The following is an 18,230-nucleotide window of genomic DNA, read 5'->3' as shown; positions in this document are numbered from 1 at the left end:
CCGCAAGTGCCGCACACCTCTGGCTCTGCGCCAAGCAGACTGATTTTTAAAATCTGATGGCGCTAAAGTAAACATTCTAAGCACACTGGTGTAATCGTACGCTTCAGGGAACAGCCAATGTTGTCTGATCACTCGAGTCTCAGTGTTATCATTTGCATCAAAGGGTTAAAAGTGTGTTCATTTGATTTTTTTTATTATTCAGTAATTCTTCTGCGTACCACTAGAGGAAAGCCCGTGTACCACTACTGGTATGCGTACCACAGTTTGAGAACCACTGTTATGTAGTATTTTATGCTTTTGTACATCCGTGAATAATTAAAAACATTTCAAATTTAAGGTAATAATTGAAACAAAAACTTTACAAAAAAAGACAAAAACTTGGTGTCATCAATCTGGCAACCTACATTTGTGTGAAGTCATCAGAGGAGGTGCGGAGTGAAGAAGTGTTTAAATTTTTGAGTGCAATACCTAGTTCAACCACTGGGTGTCAATCTTACATACTGCACTTTTAAGGTCACTTAATATAAAATGGGACCAATTCAATTTTTATTCAGCTTTTTGAATTTTGTAATAAGATTTCACTTTCAACAACAACAAAAAAATTAACATTAAAGCATAAACTAGATGAGAACAAGATGTTTATCACTAGAATTCGTAAGTTGTATTATTCCTCCATGAATATAATCAATTGTCTGTTAACAGACAGAAGTTGAAGTTACAGCAGTAGTCTGAGTTTATCACAAACTAAGGTAAACTTTTAGAATTTATGGCAAAATAATTATCATTAAAATTAGCTTAAAGTCTCTTTTAAATGCTTAAAATCAGTTTTAAATAGGTGAAATGTAAAGTAATTTAAAAAATAATAATTATTTAGGCAGTCAAGTTTCCATTGACCATGTCCTGTGTTCTCTTTCTCTAATTTTCCTCTCTATTTTGTTCCTTTAGTTTCTTTTCCAGCAAATGGGGATGGTTGTGTGCTTCGTCAAAATCCACATCCGGCCCTACATGGATGATATCTTCACACTAATCCGGGTAAGAAACCTATTCACACAGCTTTTCACATTTTTTTCTAAAGAAAAGTATTAGGCCACCACATGCACCTGGTACTATAAACATTCAGATTTACATTTTTTTTGTGTGTCTGCTAATAGCAATGCCAATCCTATGCTCGCACTTGTATGTACATTTAGGATTATTAAGGGGATATTTCACAAAAAAATAAAAATCTTACCATCTTCTCACACTAAAGCCTGGTTTATACTTCTGCGTCAAGTGACCGGCGTGACCCACGGTGCATGCAACGCACGTGGCTGTGCATTTATACTTCTGCGCGCTGTCTCTGTTGGTCTGAATTAACACTTCCGAAACGCTAGTGGGCAGTGAGGTGTAAATGTTCCTCTGTGTCGAGTTTCTTCTCTGCTGTTTTGCTTTTCCTGAACACTTCCTGGTTGTACAAGTGGCTCAAACCCGCTCATTTTGTGGCAGGAACTGGCGGACGTGCAACAACTTTAACTATGAGGTAAACGCAAAACAAAACTTTCCATCAGGAGCTCCTTCACGGGACTCCACACTTGTAAACAGTCGCTCCATTGGGCTCGCGTCCAGCTCGCGCTATTCGCGCGGCTCTCGGTCCCGCCCAGAATCGTCAGTGCTACCAAGCCGACCAATCACAGAGCTTGCGCTACGCGTCGTTGCGACGTGTAGTTACAATTTTTGAGAGGTGCACGTCAGCCACACCGACGGCCACGGCGATGTCTATGCGTCAGCGCTGTAGCAAACGCCGGCGTTTGACGCAGAAGTATAAATCAGCCTTAAAGTGGTTCCACCAAGATATTTGATTTGAATTGATTTGATTTATTTCAAGCAGAAAATCACACACTTAAAGCAATTCTTTAAACAAAATCCATTTTGTTGTTATTAAAATTAAATAAAATAAATTACAAAAAATAATCATTAAAATACAAGGTTATTAATTTTCCCAACCCCATTACCACATCTTTTTTCACTTGATTAAACTATTACAACTATTTTGGAAAACGGAGCCATTGACATCCATAGTAGAAACAAAAAATACTATGGAAGTCAGTGGTTGTTTGGAGCAAGTGGAGGATAGGTAAATGATAACAGGATTTTCATTTTTCTGTCCCTTTAAAATTAATCCAATATATATGCTGACAACCGTGTAGGTCTATAATGCGTTTAGAAAAAAGTCCAATCTGTACTTTACAGTATTATTTTTTTCTTAAAAAAATAATTAACTAAACTTATTTTCACTTATACTAACTATTCAGAATTATAGTAGTATAATATAGTATTATTCTAATATAGTGTTCTGAACATGATTTCAGCATCTCTGCTGTGCTGCGATTTAGGCAAAGTTACAATTAAACTGTAAGTCATTTAAACACAGGGAAACACCCTGATTTTAATCACAATATATTTTCAAAAGAAAGTTGCGCACATACTCTGATGTACACAAATCCTCTGGTTGGATCTTCAGCAATGAACTTTGTAACATTAATCAGATTTTTTTTATTGTTTTGGTGCTGTTCTATTGTGATTGATGAGAGTTGGTGCTAAACGCCAGGGCACGTTAGTTCATTGAGTGGAGTAGACAAAGACTTGTTTCATTCACATTAACCCCTGCTGTGACCCTGCAGCCTGAAACGACTAGCTCAAAGCTAATATAAAACCGCTGGCAGCTCCAAGAGCCTTTGACACTTAGTTCTCAACCAGTAGAGAAAATTGGCTGCTTTACGAGCTTCTCACTTACTCCATTCCCAACATCACAAATACCAATTTCACTTTTTTATTTTGTGCTGCCGTTTCACTGACCTTACAGTGTTGTAGCACAAAAGTATTTATCCATTTCATGCTGTTATATTAACATTAAATTACTTTAATAATTGTACGACTTTGTGTTATTAGAGAGAACAAACTGAGTGCTGAGTTTGCATTTACATTTATACACTTGGCAGATATGATCAATTCCTGCTTTCCATGGGAATCAAACCCACAACCTTGGAGTTATTAAACCTTGCTAAGTTGTTAGTTATAATCAGGGCTTAATGTTCAGTGTGTGTGTGTGTGTGTGTGTGTGTGTGTGTGTGTGTGTGTGTGTGTGTGTGTGTGTGTGTGTGTGTGTGTGTGTGTGTGTGTGCGTGTGCGTGAATGAGAGAGAGCGTGATGCTGTGCGTCGCTGGCGTGGTGATGTCTATGTGTGTGAATAAGAGAAAGCGTGGTGCTGTGTGTCTATGTGTGTGTGTGGGTGTGTGTGTGTGTGTGTGTTTATACAGACAGAGTGCAGATTTCTAATACAAACAAGACAATTTGCAAATTGTGCAACCAACAGGTGACTGCGACTCTAAGGTCGCATATACTGTATTCAGTTTCTGAATGGTTTAAGCACAAGCCAAGAGTTTGGTGACGCTGTCTGAGCCTTACATCATTTTTTTTTTTTTATTATGCACGGTAATACCGTATACAAAGGTTAAATAGGGAGGAGGTTTGATTGTATCAAAATTTGGATACCACCCAAGCCTAGTGTTACCAAGTATTTCTAATGCAGTGCCCAAACTGCATTAGAAACAGTGCCCACACTACATTAGAAATACCACGCATAAGCGGTAATTCGTTTTTTGTGATTTAATGCTAAGATGATATAATACATACATAAATACATATAAATGTTCATACATTTTTTAAAAGATCACAATACTAAAACCTTTTAATAAGATGGTGATACCCGTTAAATGCTACATAACAGTTTTTGTAAAAAGGATCCATAAGTCAGAGCCAGTGCTGTGCATATGGTCCGTATACAGTCAGAATTATTAGCCCCCCTGAATTATTGACGCCCCTGTTTATTTTTTCCGCTCAAATTCTGTTTAACAAAGAGATTTTTATTAAACACATTTCTAAACATGAGTTTTAAACTAATTTCTAATAACTGAATTATTTTTGTCATGATACATAATATTTTACTAGATATTTTTCAAGACACTTCTATACAGCTTAAAGTGACATTTAAAGGTTTAACTAGGTTGACTAGGCAGGTTAAGGTAATTAGGAAAGTTATTGTATAATGATGGTTTGTTCTGTAGACTATCAAAAAAATATATAGCTTAAAGGGGCTAATCATTTTGACCTTAAAATGTTTTTTTTAATTAAAAACTGCTTTTATACTAGCCAAAATAAAACAAATAAGGCTTTATTCAGAAGAAAAAATATTATCAGACATAATGTGAAAATTTATTTGCTCTGTTAAACATCATTTGGGAGATATTTAAAAAGGAAAAAAAATCAAAGGGGGGCTAATAACTCTGACTTCAACTGAATGTGTGTGTCTGGTACTATTTGCTATTTCTAAATGGGATACTATTAATATATGGGAATTGGTGTTATCTTTTCCATAGGAATACTGGACTCCAAACAACCCTATGCAGAACACCATCATTTTGCTGATTGAGCAGATTGTTGTGGCTCTCGGTGGAGAATTCAAACTCTACCTTCCACAGCTCATCCCACACATGCTGCGAGTCTTCATGCACGACATGAGTGTTGGACGCAATGTCACCATCAAGGTAAACACACGCAGACATTAGTTCAGCAGAAATCTTTTTCATTCATTCATTCATTTTCCTTCGACTTAGTCCCTGTATTTATCAGGGGTCGCCACAGCTGAATGAACCGTCAACTTATCCAGTATATGTTTTACACAGCCGATGCCTTTCCAGCTGCAACCCAGTACTGGGAAACATCCATACACACTCATTCACACACATACACTACGACCAATTTACTTTAATCACTTGACCTATAGCGCATGTTTTTGGACATGCACTCGGAGGAAACCCACGCCAACAATGGGAGAACATGCAAACTCCACACAGAAATGCCAACTGATCCATCTGGAACTCAAACCAGCAACCTTCTTGCTTTGAGGCAAAAGTGCTAACGACTGACCCATCGTGTCGCCCAGAAGTCTTTCTCAAAAGACATTATTTTAATTTACCATTGTAAAGCAATAGCTTTCAGCTGCACGTCTAGCTCTGCCTTTTGGTACCTTTTGTCCTGCTTGGCACCCTTTACAATGGGTGACCAAAAAGTGGTACGGTACGGTTCTCTTTTACGTACCCTTTAACAGTGGAAACGACCATAAAAGCATACCGAACCGTACCAGACTGTACCACTCAGTGAAAATGAGCCATATTGCAAGCGACAGTTGGCAGCCAGTGTTGATTGATGAATAAAGGTGTGATGTGCTCTTTTTGGCAAAAACACCACTCTCAATTTAACTTTCAGGATCAGCTGCAGAGGTTTGCAATAGTTCAGCCTGGACAAAGCTAGAGCTTAGACATCCAGTTGGCCAGGATTACCAGCACTTCAGTTTTGGCAGGATTGAGTTGAAGGTGATGGTTCTTCGCTCTGCAGGACATATCTGTCAGACCTGCTGAAATCTGAGCAGCTGTTGTCAGATCATCCGACTGGAATGAAATGTTGATGTGAGTGCCGCCAGCATAGGAATATTAGGAAAAGCCATGTTTCTGAATGACAGGTCCCAGTGATGCCATATAAATGGAGAAGAGAAGTGGTCCAAGAACAGAGCCCTGAGGCACCCTAATAGCAAAAATTGTGAGGCTCGGACAAGTATGTCAGATATGCGGTCAGCTATAGTTGATGTATCAGGCTGGAATGATGGTGATTTTGAGTAGCACCAGCATAGCAGTGATATGAAAAGCCATTTTTATGAATGACAGATCCTAGTGAGGCCAAGTAGTGAGAGCAGAGAAGCTCATAGCCATAGCAAGACCAAATCTAAACCAAAATACAGAGAGCGACTTGCATCTATCTGCTGCGACTTGCATCTATCTGCTGCAAAAAATAATGTTCAGAACATCACACGATGTCTGCAGAAGTCGTTTTTGGTGGAGACAAGCAGACATTATCACTGTTTGCACTTGGTCAGTCCCAGTTGTTGCCAAGGTAGGGCATACACAGACATACACACACGAATGGACGTTTTGAAAACTAAAGTTTGTTGTACAGTGGGTGGTTCATTTCCGTTATTTGGTGCGATTGCATTCACATCAGATGTAAACCATACCAGAGTTCGCAAAAACTGTACCCCAGACCACCTCTTTTAGACGGACAGTACAGTTCATGGGTGCATACCCGAGTTCAGAGCAGATAGCAGTACTTGGTGGTTTACTATAGCAGTTGTCAGTTGTGGTACTTAGCAGTCACGACCCCCTTGTCTGCACATTTAAAATAGACTCTCTTACCACTCTCAGAGGTTTGTTTCTTAGACCATAAGTGACATCAAAGGATATTTTGGCATAATTCACATAAAAAATAAAACAAACAGAAAACGATTAGTTTAAACCAGGGGTGTCCAAACTTGGTCCTGGAGGGCCGATGTCCTGGAGAGTTTAGCTCCAACCCTAATCAAACACACCTGAACCAGCTAATTAAGCTCTTACTAGATACAATAGATAAAAATCCTAGCAGGTGTGTTAAAGATAGTTGGAGCTAAACTATGCAGGACACCGGCCCTCTTGGACTGCGTTTGGACACCCCTGGTTTAAACTGTACAATGGATGAGACAAGATTTTCATGAAAATTTCATGATTACAGTTGAATAACACTTCACACTAGTGCAGAGTGGTTTCCTCCTTCCTTCCGCAGGGGCTAGGGGATATAGAGCCGTGTACACTATGTATGTTATTCAAAACCGATTCTTCATGGAGCTCTCTTCTGATCTGGTTATAAAAAAAAAAATGAAAATGTCACTTAATTTTTTTGCAATAAATGAAAGAAGGAATGCAGAGTAGTTTTGTTCTGTCTGCTGTTTTCTAATTGTGATTGATTTAGGATTAGTTCTTAAGAAGTGAGTTTATCCGACCCTTTATTAATGCTGCTGGAAATGAACCAGTGGTAATTGGGAAATGTAGACTATGACACTGATTGATTTAGCTTTCTTCTTTAAATGCACACACATGGCCAAAGCTGGATTTATTGTAAACTCATTATATACCTTTATTTGCATATTTTATTTGAATTAATGGTCACATTTATAACATGTTGACTGGACAACTTCTTGACATTTGGGTAGAGTTCCTATTTTAGATTACAATATTATTGTCTTCATTTATATTTAGTGTTATTTATTTAGAAATCAAGTAAATCAGTGAGTGGGCTGACTCACAATGTCATTGTAATGTGAGTTTGACACTATAGAAATCTTCTTTGCTTGACTCATTCTTTCTAGATATGTTGAGCTTTCTAGATATATATTTTAGATATAGTCTTTTTTTTTGCAATGAAAGTATGCACTAGATAGTTGACTATTCTGCAGCTTTCTTTATATCCTCTATTTTTGTTTATCATCATCTTTGCATTACATAATATTGTCTCTTATTTTTAGACGTTAAAATGTGTTCGATTTTACAGATAATAAAACTTAAGTGCTTTACTTTCAGGCAAAAAATTTAATAAAACAGCATTTAAATGACATTTTACCCAAGATTTTAGTTGTAAAATGTCTTTACTGTTGCTTATGTAGACAGCACATTTGTGTATTTTTTACCGGAAAAGTCAATCTTAAAACCATCTTACGTCTTCTTCTGACGAACAACACACCTTTCCTGAATGAACAGTTCTGTCCTAATCTAGATTATCTGATAACCTGTATTTTAGAAGATTTTAGAAAACCTTTTTGTCTTCACAGACTAGTGAATATTCATGAACTAAACAGTATCATAGAATTGGAACTGTTATTTTTGTACATAAAACAGTAGCAGTGTGTAACCATACATTGATTTAAGTTTTAGGGCCCTATCATACACCCGGCGCAAGACATGTTTGGCGCGATTTGTTGCTATTTTCAGACCAGCGTAACCCAAATTTTCACATTTGTGCCACGTTGTTTAAATAGCAAATCCATTTGCACCACTTTGTGTACTCATGGGTGTGCCGGTCCAAAAAGGAGGTGTTAAGGCGCATTGTTGCCGCATTGCTATTAGGGTTGGGTTTCATTTGAGCTTTTTCGTTACCGGTGCTAAATCGACACCTTTAAAACGATACCGGTGCCAAAACGGTGCCTGAATTGATACTTTTTAGCCACAAAATGATGGTGGATGACTCATAAAAAAATATTTTATTTGACAAAATATAAAAATAAATAATTTTAATAGAACAATATAGTTACAGTTTAATGTAAACATAAATTCTTATCGTATTACATTAATACATTTCCTTTGATCATTTGTTGGTTAGCATGAATTTAAGATTTGCATTATGAAATTAAATTAGCTTACTACTAACCTGTGGGGGCGGGCAGGGGCCACGTACTATTAGGAGCACATTTTAACATATATATCACAAAATACTTAACATTATTCAAAGTCAATTTTGTTCATGCATCACTCTGCAGTCTTCATAAGCAAGATAATTAAATAACTTAAACTCAAAATAATCTTCCCTGTTCATTTATTTGACAAGTGACTTTGTACTGGTGTAGGAGAACACATTTCTAACATTCAGGTACATAAAATGAATAAGTCTTACAAAATTACTTTTTAATAAGATTATAAATAATTATTCCAAAGTATTGTTGATTTCAGCTTTCGGTCAAGTGCATACAGGAGTTTTGGTTTTGGCCCAGAATTTTCATTTCGGTGCATCCCTATGAAAAGTTTTGCTAAAAATCAGCTATGCGTGAACATACAGAACAAATGAAGAAGAAAGGAAACGAGGGGATCCTGACATGCCGGGTCATTATAAGAAACCAACAGGTGACAAAAAGTCAGCATTGTTACCTGTTTGTGTGTTAAATGTATAGTCGTTTCATGTTTGTGTCTATATTCATACCCATATTGTGACCTGTAAAAATCTCCTTTCACACTTCAAACGAAAGTCAAGAATATCAGAGCTCCCCAGAGCTCCTCAATCATTCGATGTCTTTTCTGCCAGTCTTTAGCCTTTAACAGATGTGTGCAGCCACCGGCCAAACCCACATACCCCACTCAAGTAATTCAAAGCCGTACACCCACATGAGCCTTTCCTCCGCACGCCTGGAGAGCCCATAACCACTGTCTGCGTCACCGAGAGCACTGAGGTCATTCTACAGGAGCTCTTAAACTGCCTGTCAATTGTTGCGAGACAGATAAGAAAACAAAAGCTCAGTCAGTCATTTCACCAAGATTTCATCCCTGTGTCTCCAAGGAGCATCTAAAACAAAGATGGTTTATACAGGGTTTTATTTTTAATATATTAAAATTTCGATTGCAGTAGGAAAAGTATATATTAATATTTTATATTCATTTTTAAATCAAAATTACTTTGATTCAAGGTTTTTTCTTAGCACTTATTCGCTTTAATGCACTTGCATTTGTTGGTCACTTCGTGTCAATCCAAATAAGTTTCAATATGTGCTTATTAGAGAGAAGTATTTTTGTTTTTATTAGTGAAAAAGGTTAAAGAGATGTGTATGGATGATGATTGATTCATTTTTTTAATTAATATATTTTTATACCAATTATAGACTAACTGTAGCATGTGTAAGTAGTAACTTACAGCAGGCAATTGAACTACTACAAAACAATGCATATCTAAGGTAGTGATTAACACTGTAAAACATGCTGGGTTCTACACAATTCCTTCATCTTCTTCAATTCCAAGACAAATTAATTAAGTTAAAAAATTTGCGGATTGAATATAAAAAAATGAATTTGTCACACCCAAAAAAACCTAAGAATTGTGTTGTTACAACTCATTTTAGTGTAAATATAGTTTGAACAAGTAGAACAAGTATTTTTTTTGTGTGTAGAGGGGTTACATCTTGAGTGTTAATTATTTTCTGATCATTCAATAGACCACAGTCATTTATTCTGCCTAAACTATGCTTACCAAACCTAAAACACACTTCAGTTTAGTTTGTTTTGATTAGATTTTATTTTTTATTAGATTGTTGAAGGCTTTTATACAATTGAACTCATTCTGCTTAGTGTTATGTATCTGTAATCCAACCAAGACTCCCTGCATTTAACTACTTTAGCTGTGAATTTATTAGAAAATAATTCTATAGCTCCATTGTGCTTCAGGTGTCCTGAGTTCGAGTCCCAGCTCACGGTCCTTTCTCAATCCCGTACCCCCTCTCTCTCTCCACCTTTTATTTATATACTTTTATAAATACTGAGTTATCCTAATAAATTTTTTGGCAAAAAAAAATCTTTAAAAAGCAGAAAAGAATTGCAAACCTTAGGGATCATTCACATTTTATGTCTAAACACGTGAGGAAAATGTAAACCGCAATGCTTTCTCTTTCTTTCCAACGCTCTCAGGAGCTTGTGCTCCTGTTGCGTCTCTCATTGCTAAGCAACTGCGCTCTCTGTGACTCTCCATTTCAGCAAATAATGTTTCTTCCACACTCTGAGAATCTTTTGCAGGTGCCCTGATGCTAGATTTATTCAAGTTAAAGAGGGGGGGAAATGTTGTGTTTGGGTGCATACCAAGCAGAGAATTAGACCATATGATCTAAGAGCTGAATAGTAAGAGATACAAAACTTATTTCAGAGTGAACAAAAACCAGTTTGATGATCTTTAAGGTAAAATCTGAAATGTTGAGATGTTTTCATGTCATTGCAGCACAGTTGTACATACTCTATATCAAAAGTCTGTACTCCATATCCAAACACTTGAAATATTTTATGTTTGCTTTTATTTTCTATTGCATAACTTCTATTTCTCAATAGTTTAGATTCTATTATTATTTTTAGAACTGTATTTTGTTATTGTTTTTACTTTTTTAAGGTCACGAGGAGTTGTGTAAGCATTTCATTGCAAATCATACTGCATACTGTATGATTCTGTATGTGACATAAGATTTGAATTTGATTTGAATTTGAGTTGAGCCTGGAAAACCTATTGTGAGCATCTATTTTATGCATGCTTGCCAATTGTCTACATTAGAAATAACAAATTTGAGGCATGCTGTTTAAAAAATGTTTATAATCTAATCAGAAATAAGCATTCAGCAGACCCGTAGAATAAATACATATAATATGTAGGGCTCCAATGTTTTTGCAAGAGATGTGCTGTTTTTCTTCATATACCAGTCTAAGGTTTTCATGCCAACTTATTCCTTGTGTCTCCTAGTTACTCATGGCCATCCAACTGTTCGGAGCTAACCTGGATGACTATCTCCACCTGCTGCTGCCTCCTGTAGTGAAACTGTTCGATGCCCCGGATGTCCCTCTGCAAGCCCGCAAGTCAGTATTAAAATTTAAAAATTTTAATACTTAAAAAACTAGGTAGTGCTAAAAACCGAGGTTCTGCCTAGCCAAAGACAAGGAAAGAAGACGGAACTGTACAAGGCCTGGGTAATCATGACCAAGCAAAATTCTGACCGCGAACAGCACCTGTATGGCAGGTTATGTGAACTTACATTCTTACATTTCATTCTAAGCATCCAGGCTATTTTGACGATCCATGCGCAGAGCGCAAAACGCAGGGCGCAAACACTTTCAGGGCGTGTCAGAACGCATTTTTGTTAATTTAAGGACGGGAAAACCTGCTTCACTGAGGGCCCCACTGAGGGTTGAGTTTATTTTCTTAATGAGTTATAGGTGTGTTTTGAGAATAAACCAATTAGAGTCTCATCTCCCATTACCTTTAAGAGCCAGCTGCGTCGTGCCAAGAGCGCATTCACTATTTACAGGACGCAAAGTAAGTCTAAGTGGAAAAAATGAGCATTTCACTAGCAAACAGTTGACAGTTTTTTACAGGAAACTGTTAAACAGAGCATCTACTGCGTGAGAATGTGAGATAATGGAACTACTTTCACATTCGCTCTTGGATTGGGAAAACTTTATGCACAGACATCAATTAGTCTATAAATGAATAATTTTGTTTGTTAAGCGCAAATATTCGTTTCAAAACTATTTCTAAATTCAGTTCTAATTTCCAACAAACAAATAAATGAACAATAATAACGCTGACGCTTGAGGTGTGAAACAGCCTTAAAATAAGAGTTTGGACTCCTAGCATCTTTAGGAATAGAAATATAAAACATTTAAGTTTTACTAATTTACAAACTACAGATTTTTAACTAAATTTGACATTTTTTATGTTTTTTTTTTGTTTTTTCCTGCTATTACAATTTCATTTAGTATTTTTCCCAAACACTCAATTGGTTGTATTCATTTTTGCACTGTGATCTTTTTTTGTTGGATTAGTTTCAGTTTTGGCTTTGGTAACGAGTAATCTTATGTATATGCAGAGATATTTTATTGTATCCTGTAGAAAAAGTTCATTTAAAAAGAGAGATCTGTGAGGCGTTTACTTTTTTATGCTGAGCACTGTGTATGTGTGTTTGTCTGTGTGTCTGTGTGTATTGTATTTCATCTCATCATGAAGTGTGGATAGGTCCACTGAGGTAGGTATTGAAATTGTTTTCACTGCCGTGGCGAGGACAGATGCAAATCAGATAACCCCAGAGTCTATGAGGACAGGATCACATTAACACAGCGGTTTTGGCCAGCTGTCATTACTCTCTGCGAAAGCTTTTCTACAGACAGCAATCTGCGTTTGATCCCTATTATTTTACTGACAAAGTGTTGAGCTGCGTTTCAGAAAGAATTTTAAAGAGAAAATTTGACTGGAATTGAATTTTAATATTGTGCTCGATTGTGTTGGCTCTACCGTCATGCCAGATGTGTTTTCTATTCTCTCTGTCCTGTTTTTTAAAAGCTTCAATGGTCAATATATACAAAGTAGGACGAATAATAATACATTCATAATTTATTGCAAATGAAGCAAATTAGGTGTGTACATTTGCCACATCAAATGAAGATAAAAAAACATAAAGATGGAAATATGCTCAGAAATTATGGCTGCTCGATTATGGGGAATACTGTAATCATGATTATTTTGGTCATAATTGTAATCATGATTATTTAAAACGATTATCAGTGGGCATATAGTCATATATTGACAGTTTAACTTAATGTTTTTAATTACTTTTGATCATTTCTTTTTGTTGTTTAGGGTTGCTTTGGAGACTTTAGATCGCCTGACTGAATCGTTGGACTTCACGGATTATGCCTCCAGAATTATCCACCCCATTGTTCGCACTCTTGATGTTACTCCAGAGCTGAGGAACTCCTCCATGGACACACTGTCCTCGCTGGTCTTCCAGCTTGGTAAAAAGGTACAAGCTCTAAATCTACCCCAAGTCTGTCCAATAGTTATAGTTGCGTATGTAATATTTCAGAGCATTATCTTTTTGGGTGCGGTGCCTCTAAAGATGTCTTAACGGTTTGAAAATAAACTTTTAAACCAATTCCCGGAGTTTTATGTGATGAAGTAGCTGTGTAATTATTTCCTAGTGTCTCGCTAATGCACAAAGAGGCTTTCAATCAGAGACAGGGATGAGGTCATGGCTTGAACCATTCTTCCAAAAACCCTTTTAAAATTACCAGTCAACATGTGGCCATCATGAACACCAGACGCATGTTCTGATCCTTTTGATCACTGCAGGCCACGATCCTCGGTTTCCTGTGTTAGAGGAGCAACGTTTTATTTGTGTACTTCCTACTTGATGGGCTTTTAGGCACATGCATACACATGTGCTCGCATTCATTCCCGACACCATTTTGTTATACCGTATGGAATCAAAATAATCATTTCAGTATGCTTACCCTCCCATTCGTTTAGAAGGAATCAAAGTGCTACTACTTAGTTGATTCTAAAATGAAGGAGACTAGTGCAAATTATGCTGTAACTTTAGAACTAAATACTAAATTCAATTCACTGAATTTAAAATTAATCTCAATTTTGCTACTGTCTGTTTAATTATTGTTAGTCTATGTTCATTACATAGACTAACAATAATTAGTTGAAGTCACAATTATTAGTCCTTCTGTGATTTTTCTTTTTTAAATTTTTTCCAAATAATGTTTAACAGAGCAAGAAAATTTTCACTGTATTTTATGTTTTTTTTTTCTTCTGAAGAAAGTCTTATTTATTTTATTTAGGCTACAATAAAAGCAGTTTTTATTATATATATATATATATATATATATATATATATATATATATATATATATATATTTTATTTTATTTTTTTATTTTTTTTTTTTTTATTAAGGTCAGTATTATTAGTCTCCTTAAGCAATAAATTTTTTTTTCTCGATTGTGTACAGAGTAAACCATCTTATACAATGATTTGCATAAAGTTACTTTAAACTGAATGCTAGTATCTTGAAAAATATCTAGTAAAATATTTTGTGCCGTCATCATGGTAATAATAAAAGAAATCAGTTATTAGAAATGAGTTATTAAAACTATTTTGTTTAAAAAAATATGCTGGAAAAAAATTGTGTTAAACTGAAATTGGACAAATAAACACCCACCGGCCACTTTATTAGGTACAACAACAGTAACTCAAATAACCACTTGTTACAACCGAGATATGCAGAAGAGCATTTCTGAATGCACAACACTTCAAACCTTGAGGCGGATTGACTACAGCAGCAGAAGACCAAACTGGGTGCCATTCCTGTCTATGAGCAGGAAACTGAGGCTACAACTCATACAGGCTCACCAAAATTGGACAATAGAAGATTGGAAATACGTTGCCTGGTCTGATGAGTCTCACTCGGATGGTTGGGTCAGAACTTGGCATCAACAACATGAAAGCATGGATCCATCCTGCCTATTAACGGTTCAGGCTGCTGGTGGTGTAATGCTGTGGGGGATATTTCCTTGGCATACTTTGGGCCCATTAGTACCAATTGAGCATCGTGTCAACGCCACAGCCTAACTGAGTATTGTTGCTGACCATGGCCGTCCCTTTATGAGCACAGCGTACCCATCTTATAATGGCTACTTCAAGCAGGATAATGCGCCATGTCATAAAGCGCGAATCATCTCTGACTGGTTACTTGAACATGAGTTCACTGTACTCAAATGACCTCCACAGTCCCCAGAACTCAATCCAATATAGCACCTTTGTGGTGGAACGGAAGATGGATGTGCAGCCGACAAACCTGCAGCAACTACACGATGCTATCATGTCAATATGGACCAAAATCTTTAAGGAATATTTCCAGTACCTTGTTGAATCTATGCCACGATGGATTAATGCAGCTCTGAAGGCAAAAGGGGGTCCAATCTGGTACTAGTAAGGTATACCTAATAAAGTGGCCAGTGAGTGTAAATACCGGGTTGCTAATAATTCTGACTTCAAATGTAAATACAGTACATTATAAATATGGTTTAATCATGTGGAAAATATTTGAAGACCTTATAGAATTGTGTTGAAATTCATTTGTTAATATTCATGGTTTAAAAAAATATATCGTTTAAAATAGTGTATAAATGAATCTGTCTCTGTTTCTTTCACAGTATCAGATCTTCATTCCTATGGTGAACAAAGTGATGTTGAAACACCGCATCAATCACCAGCGCTATGATGTTCTCATCTGTCGTATCGTCAAGGTCAGCATCCTGCCTCCTATTTGCAGAAAAAGTAACTTTTTCTACATAAACTACAGTAGGTCCCTGATGACAATTCATGTCTTAAACAAGCCTCCTCTTGTGTTCTGATGGAGAAGCCTGCCTCTGTTTGCTGCATTTACTGTAGCCTCCTGTGTCAACCACCCCTCATTCTTTGCTAGTGAACCCAGACTTCCTGTTCTAGCACATGGTCTCTTGGCATACCAGAATTAATCTCGTCTTTGCCATTGACATGCATCATTTTTCTTTTCGGACAAAAAATATCCAACATGTAATACTGCTGGGAACTTTTTGCCCCATTTATGAGAATAAATCTTTTATTTATTTACATACATATGCTTTCTCCCTTTTGCTAGTGCAACCTAAATGATGTCATGTTATTTTTCAAGGCACAGAGGCACAGCTTTATTCCAATGTTGTCATATATATATATATATGAAGAGTTCAGATGCAAAAGCCGCTAAATGCCACTTCTGCCAAAAATGAGATAATCACTTGAGTGAATGCTTTAGGCACGTAGTACACCAATAACAAATAGATTTGCTTCTAATTATCCAAATCGCAACATCAGTGAATTCAGAAATAATAGTTTGTTGGCAAAAGCCGCTAAATACCACTTGCCTTTGACAGCAAAAGCAGCTATATCCCGAGAACCAATCAGAAGGCGCAAATCGACTCGTATGTTTTCAATGTAGCAGCGCGCTGATATATAAGAGATAAACAAGAGACCAAGACCTCTAGTATAGTGAGAATGAATGAATGACAGCTTCTAAAATTGTCTGTGAGGCTCACCTTTTCGCACAGTAGGCCTACCTTGTTTTTTATTTGCTAATTTAAGCTTTTTTTTTTTTAAAGATAAAGAAAAGAATAATGGTAAAGATATTGTATAAAACTATTCATTATTTATATGACTTCATATTACCTATACGTCTGATAAGCTTTTTATATTAATGGACAATGCACAGATATTGATGTTTCACAATGTTTTTACACTACATGAACCACCCCTTGCTTGACAGATTTATATATTTTTTCATTTTAGATGGTTTGTGTAATGTGTTTTATGTTTGGTAAAATAATTTCTAATGTCATCTTTAGTGATTTACAGCTAATTACAGAGTCTTGTCTCAAAAGGTGGATTTAGGGTTTTTTGCAACCAAAAAAAAAAGGATTTAGCTGGTTTTGACGGAAAATAAAATTTACCTTGTTAAAAAACAAAGAATTGTCTAAAGTGATATTTTAAAAAAAAGTTAGTTTATTTACTAGCTAATAACCTTATCATTACATATAAAATGAAACTTCTTCACCTAATTATAGGAGCTTGATAGAAAATGGTCATTTACAAGAAAAGAGGTCTGATGGATTTATAGGATTTTACATCTGAACTCTTCATATAGTACTATGCCAGTCCACCAGCTTTGGAAGCCTCATACTTTTGCACAAATCTGTCTATCGAAAAGGTATGGAGTAAGTGCAGGGTCATTACCTTTGGGTGAACTATACTTTTAATATACAAACAGAAAATATAGGGAAACAATATTCAGAACAAAATTACTTTTGGAATCAAAAGACTAGCATTAAAAGTCTGCGTTTAAACAGCTTGAACTTTATTATTCTCTTAGTCTTTTCTGAAATGATGTGCTATTTAAAATCTTTCAGCATTTCTAAGAGTTCATCCTTAGATTTAGCATGTTCTATCTTTCTTTTTCTCTCCAGTTGAATCTCATACTGCCTTTAATATTGACAATACATACGGTATATTATATTCATGTCTGGACTCTGTGGAGGCCATTTCATGACTGTCCTTGTTTCATCAGTTTTTTTAAATCTATCTTAAACCCCTTATTTTCTTTTTGTATCTTAATAAAGAGAATGAGAAATAATATATAATGTCATTATACCCTCACTAAAACAACAAACGTAACTGTAGGCATAAAACGTTAGCAGAGTTCTGTACAACATATATAACTATTAATCCTTTGTAACGATTTAAATAAAATAATTTTAAATCACATGATTAATTGCATTTTCTATGCGAAATTCGTCAAAGAATTTTTATTTTAAAAGGTCTGGTATATTAAAAATTGTTCTTTAAACAACTGAGGTGTATTCCCATATTTTATAACATTTTAACAGTTAAAATATATTGTAAAACCTAACTTAAACATTAATGTAATCCAATTAAATTGAAAAGTAAAGCTTTTTTCAGTTTTATAGGCGAATTTCCACCAGGCGGCACAAATGATGTGGAATGTGCGGCGCGTTTACCACAAACATGTAAAATTCACCTTAATTGCAACTTTTAAGTAATTCAACTTGAGCTTAAGCTTCAATTTAGCTTGAAGTGAAAAAAGATCCCGGAAGTAAGGTAGAGCAAGTAATGCAGAGCTCCGCATTTAATTAAAACCCAGCATTAGCCCCATTACAAATGTTCTCATTGGTTGACATGCTTGATGGTGGCCTTCCCAAGCCAATGATCGTTCTAACCCATTGTTTGTCAGTGTATATTCAGAGCCAGTAAGCAATGGACTAATTTTAATAAACTGTTAACGTGCGATAGAATAATTCACTGTAAAAACACTGGGTTCCACACAATTGGTTCATGTTGTCACAACAAAAATTAAGTTACTTAAATTAACTTTTAACGTTTTTTTTTTTTACAAATTTAAGTGGATTAAATATAAAAAAATTAAGTTGTCCCCAAAAAAACA

At 35.9% G+C, this 18,230-nt stretch overlaps 1 protein-coding gene across 5 annotated transcripts in view; it reads left to right on the top strand.

Annotated features, from left to right (window-relative positions):
• mtor (mechanistic target of rapamycin kinase) overlaps positions 1-18,230 on the top strand; it is a 236,007-nt gene that overhangs the window by 58,663 nt on the left and 159,114 nt on the right. For all 5 annotated transcript variants that reach the window (XR_015496851.1, XR_015496852.1, XR_015496853.1 and 2 more), the window contains 5 exon segments: positions 946-1,032; positions 4,416-4,583; positions 11,158-11,270; positions 13,048-13,210; positions 15,409-15,501. Coding sequence is in view for 1 of the 5 variants with exons in the window: in NM_001077211.3 (NP_001070679.3) it covers positions 946-1,032; positions 4,416-4,583; positions 11,158-11,270; positions 13,048-13,210; positions 15,409-15,501 (624 nt within the window). In the remaining 4 variants the exon portion in view is untranslated.

The sequence above is a fragment of the Danio rerio genome, chromosome 8 (genome assembly GCF_052040795.2).
Source record: "Danio rerio strain M-AB ecotype USA chromosome 8, GRCz13ab, whole genome shotgun sequence".
Classification (NCBI taxonomy): Eukaryota; Metazoa; Chordata; class Actinopteri; order Cypriniformes; family Danionidae; genus Danio; species Danio rerio.
Note: the sequence above shows the minus strand (reverse complement) of the source record. Positions and strands in the feature narration are given on the sequence as shown.